The 16,221-nt window shown below is 50.0% G+C and overlaps 1 protein-coding gene across 1 annotated transcript; it reads left to right on the top strand.

Moving 5' to 3' along the window:
* Window positions 1–14,304: 14,304 nt before the first annotated feature.
* LOC103680410 (olfactory receptor 10A7-like) lies at window positions 14,305–15,707 on the top strand. The gene has a single exon (XM_008709946.2). The coding sequence runs from the start codon at window positions 14,721–14,723 to the stop codon at window positions 15,705–15,707; it is 987 nt and encodes a 328-aa protein (XP_008708168.2). The 5' UTR covers window positions 14,305–14,720.
* The last annotated feature ends 514 nt before the right edge of the window (window positions 15,708–16,221 follow it).

The following is a 16,221-nucleotide window of genomic DNA, read 5'->3' on the forward strand; positions in this document are numbered from 1 at the left end:
GGTGCGCAGCCGAGGAGGGAGGAAATAAGCTGATATTCTGGAGGGTGTGCTCTGGGCTGTAAACTGTGAGTTACTTCTTAGCAGCCGTTCAGCGGAGGGTGTATTACACACACACGCACACACAGACATGCACACATGCACACACAGACAGACACACACGGACTTACACAAGACACACACACACACGGACACAGACACACACACACACATGCACACACACACAACTCATATCTTAAAAAAGTATTTCTCTGAGGAAGTGAAGCGAGAGCCTATTCTCAGTGAGTGTGTGTGTGAATGTGTGTGAGTGTGAACAAATGTGTGTGAGTGTGAACAAATGTGTGTGAGTGTGAACAAATGTGTGTGAGGTGAATGTGTGTGTATGAGTGTGAAGGAGCGTGTGAGTGAATGTGAATGAGTGTGTGAGTGTGAACGAGTGTGTGACGGTGAACGAGTGTGTGTGAGTGTGAGATGTGGGCACGAAGGACACCGTCCCAGAAGTTCTCGATGGCTGAAGGGGAGGAGGGACAGATGGACGTGGACGACCCTTGTCACTGGTTTGGGACGTGGTGGCAGCCCCCAGCCAGAGCTGTGTCTAGCGGCTTCCGCTGCCTCGGGAGCTCCTGCAGGAACTGCACCCCGTGCGCATGTCGCAGAGTCGCGGGGCTGCGCTCTCAGGGACCCCTAACCAGCTGGACATTCCTGCCTGGGCCGTGTCTTTCTGCCCAGCGCTGCGAAAGGTCTGGATCGTACCTACTTCGCACCTCGTGTATTGAATAGATGCTGGAGGAGACACGGGGCTTCTGGGTCAGGGACAGAGAACGTCAGCACTCTTGGCTAAAGTCGTAGGGCCGACGGTTCGTATTTGTTTCTGCTCTGCACGTGCTCCGAGTCCCGCAGGGACGAGTGGCGGGCAGCAATTGCTGGATCATACGGTAGCTCAATTTTTAACTTTTTAAGGGACCTCCACACTGTTTTCCAGAGTGGCTGTACCAACTTGCATTTCCACTGGAGTGGTGGGGTTGGTTCTCCTGGCGTGCCCAGTAGGGATCTGCGTGGACGCTTGGGACGCAGTGGTGACTGCTCCTTCCAGGGCCCCCTCCCCTCCCGTGCGCTCCAGTGTGGAACTGTGTTGTGAAAGGGAGACACGGAAGCACGGGCAGTGACAGTGACACGAGGCTGTACGGACTTGGGTAATTAACAGCTACTCCCGAGGCTCTGGCCTTCAGTCACGAGCCACGATAGAGCCCCGTTAAGACTGCAAATAAGGGGCACTGGGTGGCCCAGTCGTCCGAGTCTCTGACTGCTCAGCTCAGCTCAGATCTTGATCTCAGGCTTGTGAGTTCAAGCCCCGTGTGGGGCTCCCCGCTGGGTGTGGCGCCTCCTTCAACAAACAAAAACCCAAAAAGCTCTCAGAAAAATAATCTTCCACATTCTCACCAGCCTTGCTTGGCGTTTTCAGTGGGAAGCCACCTCCTGTCCTTGCCCACGTTCATTTTCAGAAGCCGTGCTGACATTTAGCTTCTAGTACGGTGATGTGAAATACGGTATTTGTCTGAGAAAAGATCTCTCTTGAAGAGCTATTAGCTCTTACCAAACAGCCTTAATTTCACACACACACGCACAGGCAGAATACCTTTGGGGACACCATAGGGCATCCTCCTGTGTTTCTCGTGCTCTCCTGCAATATCCATGGACTGACCTCGCTAACTGCCGCTGGTCCCAATAGCTGTGTTATATTCCTCTCTTCACTTCTTGCCTATTAAACTTCACAGAGATAGTCAGTGGTTCCCTGTGAGGTATTATTTTTTTAGATTTTATTTATTTACTTGAGAGAGGGGGGGTGGAGGGAGAACACAAGCTGGGGGAGCAGCAGAGTGAGAAGGAAGCTCCCAGCCGAACAAGGAGCCCAATGGGGGTTTCAATCCCGGGACCCTGGGATCATGACCCGAGCTGAAGGCAGACGCTTCACTGAATAAGCCATCCAGGTGCCCCTGCGTGAGGTATTATTTAATTATTATTATTTTTATTATGTTGTGTGAGTCACTGTACAGGACATCATTCATTTTTGATGTAGTGTTCCATGATTCATTGTGTGCCTGTAACACCCAGTGCTCCATGCAATCCGTGAGGTGTTATTAAGACCAAACAATTAACTTGTCATTTTATTTGAAAAACACGTGGTGCACTGGCTGTTATACGCAACTAATGAATCGTCGAACTTTACATCAAAAAATAAAAAGAAAAAGAAAAAAACGAAAACAAATTTCTAACTTCAAAACCTCTGTATGCATTCACCACAATCATTTGAGGATCTTTAAAATCTCCTTTTCACATTACATCAACTAGGGATGTACTGTATGGTGACATAACATAATAAAAAATTATTATAAAAAAATAAAATCTTTTTCTTTATTTCTCCATTTTCAAGGTGTGCTTTTATTTATGTGCATTTTTTAAATGTTTTTTTAATTATATTATGTTAGTCACCATACAGTACATCCTGGTTTTCGATGTAAAGTTCCATGATTCATTACTAGCGTATAACACCCAGTGCACCATGCAATACGTGCCCTCCTTACTACCCATCACCGGTCTATCCCATTCCCCCACCCCCTCCCCTCTGAAGCCCTCAGTTTATTTCTGAGTCCATAGTCTCTGATGCTTCATTCCCCCTTCTGATTACCTCCCCTGTCTTCTTCCCTTCCTTCTCCTACTGATCTTCCTATTTCTTATGTTCCACGAATGAGTGAAACCATATGATAATTGTCTTTCTCTGCTTGACTTATCTCATTTAGCATAATCTCCTCCAGTCCTGGCCATGTTGCTACAAATGTTGGGTAATCGTTCTTTCTGATAGCTGAGTAATATTCCATCGTATATATGGACCACATCTTCTTAATCCAGTCATCTGTTGAAGGGCATCTTGGTTCCTTCCACAATTTAGCTATTGTGGACAATGCTGCTATGAACATTGGGGTGCATATGGCCCTTCTCTTCACTACGTCTGTATCTTTGGGGCAAATACCCAGTAGTGCAATTGCTATGTCATAGGGTAGCTCAATTTATAACTTTTTGAAGGACCTCCACACTGTTTTCCAGAGTGGCTGTACCAACTTGCATTCCCACCAACAGTGTAAGAGGGATCCCCGTTCTCCACATCCTCTCCAACATTTGTTGTTTCCTGCCTTGTCAATTTTTGCCATTCTGACTGGTGTAAGGTGGTATCTCATTGTGGTTTTATTTGAATTTCCCTGATGGCTAATGATTTTGAACATTTTTTTCATGTGTCTGTCAGCCATTTGTATGTCTTCATTGGAAAAGTGTCAGTTTGTATCTTCTGTCCATTTTTTGATTTGATTATTTGTTTCCTGTGTATTGAGTTTGAGAAGTTCTTTGTAGACCTTGGATACCAGTCTTTTATCTGTAGTGTCATTTGCAAATATATTCTCTCATTCCGTGGGTTGCCTCTTACTTTTTTTGACCATTTCCTTTGCTGTGCAGAAGCTTTTTATCTTGATGAAGTCCCACAAGTTCATTTGTTCTTTTGTTTCTCTTGCCTTTGGAGATGTGTCATGAAAAAATTTGTTGTGGCCGATGTCGTAGAGGTTGCTGCCTATGCTCTCCTCTAGGATTTTGATGGATTCTTGTCTCACATCGAGGTCTTTCATCCATTTGGAGGTGATCATAGCTTTGTAGTACAGCTTGAAATCCGGCATTGTGATGCCCCCAGCTTTGTTTTTCCTTTTCAACAGTTCCTTGGAGATTCGGGGCCTTTTCTGGTTCCATACAAATTTAAGGACTATTTGTTCCAGTTCTTTGAAAAATGTCATTGGTATTTTGATCGGGATGGCATTGAAAGTGTAGATTGCTCTGGGTAGCATGGACATTTTAACTATGTTAATTCTTCCGATCCATGAGCATGGAATATTTTCCCATCTTTTTGTGCCCTCTTCAATGTCTTTTAAGAGTGATTTGTAGTTTCTAGAATATAGATCCTTTACGTGTCTGGTTAATTCCAAGGTAACGTATGGTTTTTGGTGCTATTGTAAATGGGATGGATTCCCTAATTTCTCTTTCTTCAGTCTCATTATTCGTGTATAGAAATGCAACTGATTTCTGAGCATTGATTTTGTATCCCGCCACATTACTGAATTGCTCTGTAACTTCTAATAGTTTGGGAGTGGATTCTTTTGGGTTTTCCATATAGAGTATCATGTCATCTGCGAAGAGAGACAGTTTGACTTCTTCTTTGCCGATTTGAATACCTTTTATCCCTTTTTTGTTGTCTGATTGCTGTTGCAAGGGCTTCTAGTACTATGTTGAATAATAGTGGCAAGAGTGGGCATCCTTGTCGTGTTCCTGATCTTAAGGGAAAAGCTTCCAGCTTTTCCCCATTGAGAATGATATTTGCTGTAGTCTTTTCATAGATGGTTTTTATGAGATTGAGGAAAGTACCCTCTATCCCTACACTCTGAAGGGTTTTAATCAGGAAAGGATGCTGTATTTTGTCAAATGCTTTTTCTGCATCAATTGAGAGAATCATATGATTTTTGGCTTTTTCCTTCTGGATAAAATCTATGACACTGATAGATTTGTAAATGTTGAACCACCCTTGCATCCCAGGGATGAATCCTACCTGGTCATGATGGATAATCCTTTTAATGTACTGTTGGATTCTCTTAGCCAGGATCTTGTTGAGGGTTTTGGCGTCCATATCATCACGGAAATCAGTCTGTAATTCTCCTTTTTGAATGGGTCTTTGCCTGGTTTGGGGGTCAAGGTAGTATTGGCCTCATAGAATGAGTTTGGTAGTTTTCCTTCTGTTACAATAATTAATTTTAAACAAATTTGCTTTTTAATCACTATATTGCACACCTGAAGCTAATATAACACTGTGTGAATTATACTGGAAGTACGAGTTCTAAAGAGATTGCTTTTCAAAACATGCTGCTACCTCTCCCATTGCCAGTAGGCGCAGTGAGTATGGTCTTAGGGTGATAGGAAAGATTTCTCTGACGTAGGCAGTACCTGGTATCTTTGAACATTTAATTCCTTCTTCCTGGCAGTCAGGACGAGGGGACGGTGACTCTCTGGTCATTTACATCAGATTGATTCTGATCCGCATCCTTCCTTCAAGTAAATGAATTGACCTGATCATTAAGCCTTATTATTTTTCATGATACGGATGTTGTGTCATAGACGTACAATTGAGTGAGAAACCAAATGCCTGTCAGGCGCTTTTCGATTAGAGATCCGGCCTTCACAGGTTGAAAACTGTCTCATGTTACTTTGAGAACGTATATTCCAGTGTTAGTTTAAAACGAAAATAAAGCTGGTATTTCAGCATTTTGAAGAAACAGCGTATCAGGAATTTTGACATAAGCAGATCTGGCCCTCCGTCTCGGCCGTGTTGAAGGTAGAGGACGTCAGTCTCAATGAAAGGGAGTGTGGGAATTGGGCTCATCTTTGTATCTCCAGCACCTGACACCAAATCCAGCCCTTGAAGTGCACACAAAACATATTTGTTGACTAAAGAGAAAAGCACACGAGTACAGACACGCACATCAACTTTATATATTCTTCTCTTTCTTTCTTTCTTAACGGTTTTATTTTTCAGTAGTCTCTATGCCCAGCGTGGGCTTGAGTGCACGACCCTGAGATCACGAGCCCCGTGTTCCACCGACGGAGCCAGCCAGACGCCCCATGGTTCTTCCGTCTCTGCAAAACGGTAGCAAGCTCCTGCAGCTGGCCGGTGCGTCATGGTCAGCAGGTCTGGCCATGCTTCCGTACAGACTCTAAACGTCCCATTGGTCCTCACTCGGCAGTTTCAACTTTCACGCTAGACACAGCCCAACAGACCTGTCCCCGGTAGGGACGGGAACCCATTCTCCGTCGAAACAATAACCAGGGCTGGGATACAGCTGTTATGACACTGTTTACGTAACTCATATAGTCTTCAGAGGGTTTGTGGGTTACGTGTAGTCATTGTCTGCATCGTACAAGAGGAAACTGAGGCACAGACTCCCCATCCTTACTCTATGCTAGGGGCAATCCACTGCAGAGACCTGCACCCTCGGCCACCATCCCCCCTCCTTCCAGAAATACATATGGACACTTCTTCAGCGCCGGGCTCTGGGGTCAGCCCTGGGGATGCGGTCAGCTGGGAGCAGGGCCAGCAAGACACCTGGGACTGTCGGGGTCTGGGTGCTGTGCAAAGACTTCCTGGGAGTGGTCTTCCCCTGTGGAGGAACAGGTCAGACTTCTCATCATTTCTGGGCCCGCCCCGTGCTTGCCCATTCCAGGACGGAGGCCAGAGGGCTGCCTCCGCTGCCCCAGTGCCCCGGCCACCAGCGCTGGAACTGAGGAGGGAGAAGAGGGGGAAGGTTGATGAAGGAGAAGGGGAGAGAAGAGCAGGTCGGTGAGGGCAAGAATCCAGCAGAGGGGAGGTGGAGAGGGACTGCTGGAGGCAGAGACGTCCCCAGGGAGAGGGGAGAGGCGAGGAGAACTGTGGGGAGCCAGGAGTGGTAGGGACAGAGTTTGGAAAGACGAGGAGAAGAGAGAAAATCGGGGGCATGAGAACACTGCAGCCAGTCTCGGTCTTCACCATGGGCGCACCCAGTCTCTCAGTGCCTTCGGCCCTCGTCCTTCATCTGATGCCTTCATTCTGGTGGCCGTGGGCCAGTGCCGTCTGCTGACAGCCGCGTCGCGGGACTGCCCCCTGCAGCTCCCACCTGGCCATGGCGGCCCTTGCATAGGGCGCGGTGACCGCCCTGTCCCTGCGCCCCCGGGCTCCAGCGCCTCCTTGCCAAGCACCACAAGCTACGTCATCCTCACTTTGGTCCTGAACCCACTCATCCACAGCCTTCCAACCACGAGGTCCACACCGCTGCCCCCTGTGCCTTCGCCGGGCCCTGGGGGGTGCGCACCGCGCTCGGCTGACCTGGAGGGGCTGGAAACACCGCTGGGCGCTTAGCTCTGTGGTCTCGCACACGCACTCCCTCTCTCGGACCTTCCATGCACCTTTTGGTGCCTTCTGTCTCTGCCAGTTTCTGCGCACAGGTCAGGGGTCCTCCCACCTGTTCTATCAGGGGCCGCAGAGGAAATACGTTCAGCTTTGCCAGCCCGCGCCGTCTCGTAACTGCTCAGCTCTGCCATCGCAGCCCGAAGGTGGCCGTAGACAATGAATGAACGAGGGACAGGCATTGTCCCCAAAACCTTTGACTGAGATTTGAATCGTGTCTAATGCTCACGTGTCACAAAGATGATTCTTTTGATTTTGTTTCTGACCCTTTATTTAATAATGTAAAAACCTTCCTCCCTTCCTCCCTCTCTCCCTTTCTCATTTGCTTGAGGGCTGTGGACAATGGGCAAAGAGCCGTAGCTTGCCAACCTCCGACACAGGGCCAACGTCTGACCCAGTACAGTCGTTGTCAAGATGGAGTAGATGAGGTGTGTCAGGCGTGGGCTTTCCTGTTGTGTTTTTTGTTTGTTTGTTGTTGGATTCCAATAAAGTGTAAGACGTTCATCGTCACCCAGATACAATAGCTAACACTTTATTATATCGTTTGTTACGTGCTGAGCATTTGTGTAAGGACGTTGCAGGTTGTTGACTCAAGTAGCGGAATGTGCTTATCGGGTCGATGGTACTGTGATCCTGACTTTACACACTTGACCAAGAGTAAGTGGGGGCACCAGTGAGTCAGGTAACATACAGTTACCAGTGAGAGATGCGTGACGGTCAACATGTTGCGACAACATGGGTGGACCCAGAGCGCTCCGTGATAAATCAGAGAAGCCAAACGAAGACACACGCTGTAGGATCTCACTTATCTGTGGGATCTAAAATTAATACACGGAGACGGAGAGAGAGACGCAGGTACAGCAACACTGATTCCAACGCGGACGTGACATGGATGTGTCTGTAGAAATGGACGGAGGTGGAAGTAGAAAGGGACACAGACGCAGATATATCTGAAGCGTCGCTCACCTTACGTCCCGAGATGCCGACGTTCTCTGCTCCGTCCCATGTTTCACGCTGTCTGTGGCTGACTGAGCTGACTCACAGCTGGTAGACGTGCGTGTGTGCTCACTCACTCGCTCTGCAAACACGTGCCAGTGCACGCAGGACGATGTGGACTAGTGCAGGCCCTGCAGGTGCAGCGATGTGGTTAGACGTGCAGTCGTACCAGGACCAGGGAAAGTCTGTCGCTAGGATGGGAAGAACCAGGCGCGGTGCTAGTCCCATGGAAGCAGGATTTGTGTTGATCCTTGTTCCTCTCACGTGCCTGCAACATCGGGAGGCAGGTGCTATTTTTCTACCCTCTTTCCAGAAGGGGAAACCGAGTCACAGGGCTCAAACCCTTCACCCAAGCACACAAGGGTGAAATTCTGATTGCAGATCCCACACGCCCAACCCCTCAATAGCTACTATTTCCACGTCCTAAAATAAGTCCTTTCAAATGGCTGTTTTGACTTCTGCGATCGAAGCATGGCAGCCATACCGGAAAAAGCACTAATCAGAAGCACAGAGCTTATCTCGGCTCCCCTGACATAACCAAGAGTTACGGGGCTGTGGGGCACATGTGGCAAGGACATGGTAAGACGTGAAGATGGGGAGGTGGGCGGGGCGGATTTCAGGGGGCGTTGAATGCCAAGATGAAGAGCATATGTGGGTGGTAGGAGCAGACAGCATCCAGCCCTTCTGGAACATTCTGGAAGCAGGAGGTCAGAAGGAACACGGGATGAGGAAGCCCAGGAAGGGGGAGTGTTATGGGGACTACAGCCTTCAGAGAAGCAGAGCCTCCTCGCTCCCTAGCTCCCTCTGCCTTCACCTGGCCTGGAGCACACAGGGGCCAATTTGGTAATGAGCGGGATTCTCTGTGGGCTATGTCCTCAGGGCTCTCATCGTGTGGCCAGAGCCAACGATTGAAATCTCTGGTTCCTGCAATCCCAGTCAGCCCTGGGAGCTCCTGGATCAAGGTGGATAGGCAGAGCTTTGTCCTCAGTTCCAGGCAGACCAAGAAGCAGGAGGTATGTGGGTCCTCTGTGAAGGGAAGGGCTCCAGGCTGCAAGGGGAAGAGGGGGCTGGGGCTCCCCGTGACCATCATTCTTTGATGTGATGATGGCGATGGTAATGGTGGTGGTGATGGTGGTGGTGATGACGGCGATGGCAGTTGGTGATGAAGAGGATGGCGATAATAATGGTGGTGAAGAGGAAGTGATCGCTGCTGTCAGTTAGTGAATGCTCACTGTGTCCCGACCCTCGTGTATGACCTCAGTGAACTCTCACAGCAGTCTTACGGGGTAGACGCCATCAGTTTGCAGGCAAGGAAGCAGAGGCTCAGAGAGGTTTTGGAACACACACAGCTAGTAAATGGCAGAGCTCAGGTTTAAGTCTCTGGCTGGCTGGCTTTAAAGTCAGCTCCCTGAAACATGTGGGGGTGTCTACTCTTTACCAGGCCTTTCTCCTCCCAGCAGCCCTGAGCCATAGGTTTCATCATCTCCCTTTGTCGATGACGGAGTGGAGACCTCATCCCAGCTAGGCCACTCAGCCAAGCTTGCACAAGTTCCCTGAGCTCTCGCTTGGGGCCGCTGTCACCCCCATATTTGGTGGGGTGGTTCAGCTCTAACCTCATAGTCCTACAGCAGGCGTTCCACCGTGACTGCTGGTTGCGTGACACCTCTCAGCTAGGGGAGTGTCTTCAAGGCAGAAGGACCCTTCCTGTCCAGGGGTGAGCATCCTAGGTGATCTGGGGCTGCGTGGAAGGAGGCGCTGGGTCCTTAGCAGAGGCAGCTGTCATTCTGCGCCCTCTGCTGGGATCGTGGCATGGTCGGGGTGGGGTTGGGGGTGGGAGGGCTTCTGAGGGACATTAACAGCCATTGTCCGGGAATCGTGTTACAGAAGGAATAATCCAGAGAGGGTGTCCTCACACAGAGAACTCACCTCCGTGTGCCAGGACCTGGGTCAGGCACTGGGGGTTCAAAAGGGACCCTGCTCTCCGAGAGGGTCATCAAGAGGTTTTGGGTGCACTTGGCCTATTTTGTGGGTCTCACTGAAGAATTTGAGAGCCCTTTACCAGATTAAAAACATTCCTACTGTTGCGAGAGAGCAGTAGTTAAATTCGTCCTATCCATCCCCCCAAACATTCACCAGGATTTTAATGATTTCTCTGTGTGTCTCTCTCTGTGTCTGTGTCTGTCTGTTTAATATGCTATGACTAGTAGCCACTGTGTCTGAGGCCCCCTCCCATGACAGAGTGTGGACACAGTCCTGGGTAGCCAGGGTGAATCATTCTGGCCAAGGTTCAGACACTGGCTGGCATGTTCCCCCTAATCGTTGTGGGGACATGAGCTGTCGTGACACGGTTGCATGGGGACAACAGTACCTAGTTGACAAGACTGTTGTGTGGGGTCAGTGCAGTAGTGCCGTGGTTGAAACTCTGCCTGGTACAAAGTCCCGTGTGTGTGCTTGGGGTGTAAAGATCACTTCCTCTCTTTCCCTCCCTGGGCATCACTGCTGACCTGAGGATTTATCTGTGTCCTTCCCGGGAGGGCAAAGAAAATGACAGGCATTTCATGGGAGGGGAAGTGGATTTTGCTGAGCGGGGATACCGTGGATGTTGAGCAGAGAGGGGAGGCGGGAAGGCTGATGGGGAGGCTGTAGCCATGGTCCAGCAGGTAAAGATTGCACGAGGAAGAGAGTTTCCCCAAAACCGTGTGAAAATGAGAGCCAAACAGTCAGACGTGATTGCATTAAAAAGAACATCAGAAATCCCCTGGTGCAGGATGAGGAACCCACGGCATCGCCCTTCTCCCTGCAGGCGCTTCCACGGTCCAGACAAGGGACTCCCCAGACAGGCATCTGGTAGACTGCCCAGCCCTTTCTACGAACCGATACAATTATGAGCTGCCAGGGATGTTGGGCACCTGCCTGAGTTTTGTTCGTTCTTGCAGTGTTCTAAAGCTTTAAGTTTGGCTCAAACAAAAGGAGGTCCTAGTGTGAGTTTCTTCTTAAATAAGTGGTGTTTCTCAAATTTCTTTTGACGACAAGATCTAGGAAGAAATACAGTTTGCGTGCACACACACACACAGACACACACCAGAGGCTATAGTGTCATGAAACAATCCTCACTCTTACCCTCATTTAAAGAAATCTGTACTTCCTTAAAGGAATGCTGGTCACGTCCTACCAAACTTACGATCCCCGAGTGGGTCACAGTCCTCATCTCGGAACACGCTGTGGCCAAGAATCTGCACTGTCTTTGAGTTTCTGGAAATACAAGGAGCGCGAAGCAGCGATGTGCCCCGAGGGCAGCAGGTTCCCGGTGTAGTGATCGCAGCTGGCAAGGCCAACAGTGGCGAAAACTCGCGCCGTGCAGACCCCGCGGAGGCAGAGCGGTGCGTGCGGGTCCCAGAACGTGGAGGCTTTGCTGCCCACGGCTCTGCGCCCAGCCCGCAGGTCAATTTCATGCAGGGTCGATGACATCAGACTTCACAGTGTGTCATTCTGCAGTAACTGGTGGCGACGTTCTTGTAATAAAACATCGAAGGGACGTGTCCGAGGTTCCCTTTGCCTTTTGCCTCCAGTTACGCTGCTCAGCGTTGAGGTAACCTGCATGTAGGCGAGTGTGCTTCCCTAATTTTCTGTGCATTTGTAGCCATGTGTTCGCCTGAAGTAAATCGCTCCATCCTCCCCACTCCTCCACCTGCTACTTTTTGCACAATGCCTCCCGCTTACCCGGACCCCGTTCCCCTCTAAGGGATACATAATGTTCCTTGTCGATCTGCCACAATTCTGCGGTGGCACTTAGGATAAAACAAGTCAGATCTCAAACCCTCCCAGGACCCTCATTCTTTTTTTTTTTAAATTTTTATTACATTATGTTAGTCACCATACAGTACATCCCTGGTTTCTGATGTAAAGTTCGATGATTCATTAGTTGTGTATAACACCCAGTGCACCATGCAATACGTGCCCTCCTTACTACCCATCACCAGCCTATCCCACCCCCCCTCCCCTCTGAGGCCCTCAGTAGGTTTCTCAGAGTCCATAGTCTCTCATGGTTCATTCCCCTTCTGATTACCCCCCCTTTCTTTATCCCTTTCTTCTCCTACTGATCTTCCTAGTTCTTATGTTCCACAGATGAGAGAAATCATATGATAATTGTCTTTCTCTGCATGACTTATTTCACTTAGCATTATCTCCTCCAGTGTCGTCCATGTTGCAGCAAATGTTGAGAACTCGTTCTTTCTGATAGCTGAGTAATATTCCATTGTATGTATGGACCACAACTTTTTTTTTTTTTTTTTTTTAGATTTTATTTATTTATTCGACAGAGATAGAGACAGCCAGCGGAGAGAGGGAACGCAAGCAGGGGGAGAGGGGAGAGGAAGAAGCAGGCTCATAGCGGAGGAGCCTGATGTGGGCTCGATCCCATAACGCCGGGATCACGCCCTGAGCCGAAGGCAGACGCTAACCGCTGTGCCACCCAGGCGCCCTGACCACAACTTAATCCAGTCATCTGTTGAAGGGCATCTTCGGCTCCTTCCACGATTTAGCTATTGTGGACAACGCTGCTATGAACACTGGGGTGCATATGGCCCTTCTCTTCACTACGTCTGTATCTTTGGGGTAAACACCCAGTAGTGCAATGGCTGGGTCATAGGGTAGCTCAGTTTTTAACTTTTTAAGGGACCTCCACACTGTTTTCCAGAGTGGCTGCACCAACTTGCATTCCCACCAACAATGTAGGAGGTATCCCCTTTCTCCGCATCCTCTCCAACAATTGTTGTTTCCTGCCTTGTCCATTTTTGCCATTCTAACTGGCGTAAGGTGGTATCTCAGTGTGGTTTTGATTTGAATTTCCCTGATGGCTAATGATTTTGAACATTTTTTTCATGTGTCTGTTGGCCATTTGTATGTCATCATTGGAAAAGTGTCTGTTCATATCTTCTGCCCATTTTATGATTTATTTGTTTCTCATGTATTGAGTTGGAGAAGTTCTTTGTAGATCTTGGATACCAGTCTTTTATCTGTAGTGTCATTTGCAAATATCTTCTCCCATTCCGTGGGCTGCCTCTTAGTTGTTTTGACTGTTTCCTTGGCTGTGCAGAAGCTTTTTATCTTGATGAAGTCCAACAAGTTCATTTTATCTTTTGCTTCTCTTGCCTTTGGAGATGTGTCATGAAAAAGGTTGCTGTGGCTGATGTCGTAGAGGTTGCTGCCTATGTTCTCCTCTAGGATTTTGATGGATTCCTGTCTCACATCGAGGTCTTTCATCCATTTGGAGTTTATCTCTGTGTATGGTGTGAGAGAGTGGTCAAGTTTCATTCTTTTGCATGGAGCTGCAGGACTCTCATTCTGAAGAGGAACATGTTAGATTTATTTTGCTAAAAAAAAGAAAGATCAGTGGGGCTGACTTAGTGTTTTGGATGAATGCTGTGGGCTTTAATAGGGTTATTTCAGGAGCTCTTGCACATGAGGGAAATCCTGCTCTTCCCACACCACAGAGAAGAAAACAGGCTTCAAGCCAGGGAAGCGTGCAGGGAATAACCCGAGTTTTCTATCCCCGAAGACCAGTCTCTTAGTCGACATGCTCTCCTGCCTCCCAACATTACTGTGTCCTCACTTCTCATGGACTGGTCCCCCTGCTCCTGCAAGCCTGGTGTTTTCTTGTCGAATGGCAGATCATGACCGGTTAGTGGACCCTGAAATCCATTTATGTCAGGGTTTCTCAGCCTCGGTCCTGCTGACATTGGGGTTGGAATTCTGTTTTGACAGTGCATGGGGGGTGCTGTTCTGGGTGTTGTAGAGTGTTTCACAGCATCCTTACCTTCTACCAACTAGACGGCAGGAGCACCTCAACTATAACAGCTTAAAACGTCACCACACACAGTCCCCCGGTGGGGGAGGGGGGACCAAATCATCCCCAGTTGAGAACCACTGATTTACATGGTCAAAACCAACCTTTAAAAAAATGAGATAAGATAGACTCGAGCCAAACAGGACAGAAATTATGTTGCGGGGAGAAAGTCCATACTTTTGTCTGTTGCCTACAGAAAGGAGACTCGACCATGTAACGGACTGCACTTTCTAGAGCACGTACTATGCGCTAGCCGCTCTTGCATGTGCCCCAGACACCGCTCCAGAGCAGGCAGAAAAGTGCTCGTGGGTGGGGCAGATAGATAATACACAAGTGAGCAAATAAACCAGCCCCTTCACATGTGCTGTAGGAACGAGACGATGCAACAGAGAGTGGCTAGTGTGTGTGCCTGTTGTGGACAAGACGCTGGAAACCAGGTCATTGAGGAAGGGCTGTCTGGTGAGGAGAGGCATCTTAGTTCGTATTTTTAAGAAGAGAAGGAAACAGTTGCGCAAACATCCCAGGGAACAGCATCTCAAGGGGCGGGGATGGCAAGTGCAAAGGCCCTGAGGCAGGACCAGGCATTGTGGACGCAGCTCGGTGGAGAAGAGGTCAGAAGGTGGATGGGGCGGGCCAGTCAGGACCTCGTGGGCCTCGTACAGCCCCGGGATCTCTTTCCATTCTCATGGGGGGCATTCAAGGAGGACCCCTCATGAGCTGATTTGCCTTTTGATAAGACGCCTGCCCTACTCCGCTCAGCGCACGTTGGGGAGACAGAGCCCGGGCGGGCACAGCTCTGCTCTTCACGCCTCTCCTTACCTCTTCCCCTCCCAGAGGCTCCTTCGCCCACCCGGGTCCATGCCGGCGGCCTGGGCTCCCCCGGGCGCCCCCGACGCCCCACCGTGCGCCAACCAGAGCTGCACCCCACGCGACCTGGTCCTGCTGGGCTTCGCGCATGTGCCCACGCTGCGGCCGCTGCTCGCCGCGCTCTTCCTGGCCACGTTCCTGCTCACGCTGCTGGGCAACGCGCTCATCGTGCTGCTGACCGCCCTGGACCCGGCGCTGCGCTCGCCCATGTACTTTTTCCTGCGCCACTTGGCCCTGCTGGAGATCTCCTTCTCGCTGAACATCGCGCCCCGGCTGCTGGTGACCCTGCTGCGGCCCGGGCGGGGCGTGTCCCCCACGGGCTGCGCCCTGCAGCTGCTCCTCGTGCTGTCGTGCGTCACGTCCGAGTGCTTTCTCCTGACCGCCATGGCCTGGGACCGGTACGTGGCCATCTGCAGGCCCCTGCGCTATGGGGCCATCATGACCCCCCGGCTTTGCCACCTGCTGGCCGCCACGTGCTGGCTGGCCGGAGTCCCCGTGTCGCTGGTCTTTACCGTCTGGCTGTTCAGCTTCCCGTTCTGTGGGCCACGTGGCATCCGCCACTTCTTCTGTGACATCGCCCCTCTGCTGAGCCTGGTGTGTGCGGACACCAGACTCTTCGAGGCCAATGTGCTGGCGGCCACGGTGCTGATCATGATTGTTCCCTTCTGTCTGATAGCCACGTCCTACAGCAAGATTGTGGCCACCGTGCTTCGGCTGCCGTCGGCCACGGGGCGCCACAAGGCCCTGTCCACATGCGCCTCGCACCTCATCGTGGTGGTTCTGTTTTACGGCACCACGGGGGTCATCCACTTGCGACCCAAGGCCAGCTACTCCCCAGAGAGCAAGCAGGTGGTGTCCCTGTCCTACACCCTGGTGACCCCCATGCTCAACCCCCTCATCTACAGCCTCCGGAACAAGGAGGTGAAGGCTGCCCTGGGGCGTGTGTGTGTTCAGAGAAGAGGAACCCATCTTCCATGACCTCTGTGAGTCCAGCCCCTTCATTGCACCGTTGGGTGGACAGCCGTCCCAGAGCAGTAAGGAGGCACTTCAGTGTGCCCCAAACGGAATTCTTGCTGTTCTCCTTCTATGATCCCATTTTTTGAATTTCAAAGAAACACCAAACAATTTTGAGTAAAAGTATATCCCATGAAATATGTTTTTGCAATTTTTTTTAGCACGAGTAAGTTTTTTCTTCTTCATGACTGAATAATATTCCACGATGTAAATCACATGTACTTTATCCATTCAGCTGTGGATGGGCACTTGGGTTGTTGCCGTATTTTGGCAATCGTGAGTAGTGCTTCAATAAACACGGAGTGCGTACGTCTCTTGGATATCGTTTTTCATTTCCCTCGGGGATATACCAAGAAGTGAGATTACTGGATCATACGGTAGCTCAACTTTTAACTGCTTGCAGAAGGTCCACACTGTTTTCCACAGTGGCTGCGGCAACTCGCATCCCCACAGACAGCGCACGAGGGCTCCGTTTCCT

Source organism: Ursus maritimus, unplaced genomic scaffold (genome assembly GCF_017311325.1).
Source record: "Ursus maritimus isolate PB19 unplaced genomic scaffold, ASM1731132v1 scaffold_19, whole genome shotgun sequence".
In the NCBI taxonomy this organism is placed as follows: domain Eukaryota; kingdom Metazoa; phylum Chordata; class Mammalia; order Carnivora; family Ursidae; genus Ursus; species Ursus maritimus.

Coding starts and splice junctions, on each gene's coding strand:
- LOC103680410 (XM_008709946.2), top strand. CDS start 14,721: ATGCCGGCGGCCTGGGCTCCCCCGGGCGCCCCCGACGCCCCACCGTGC.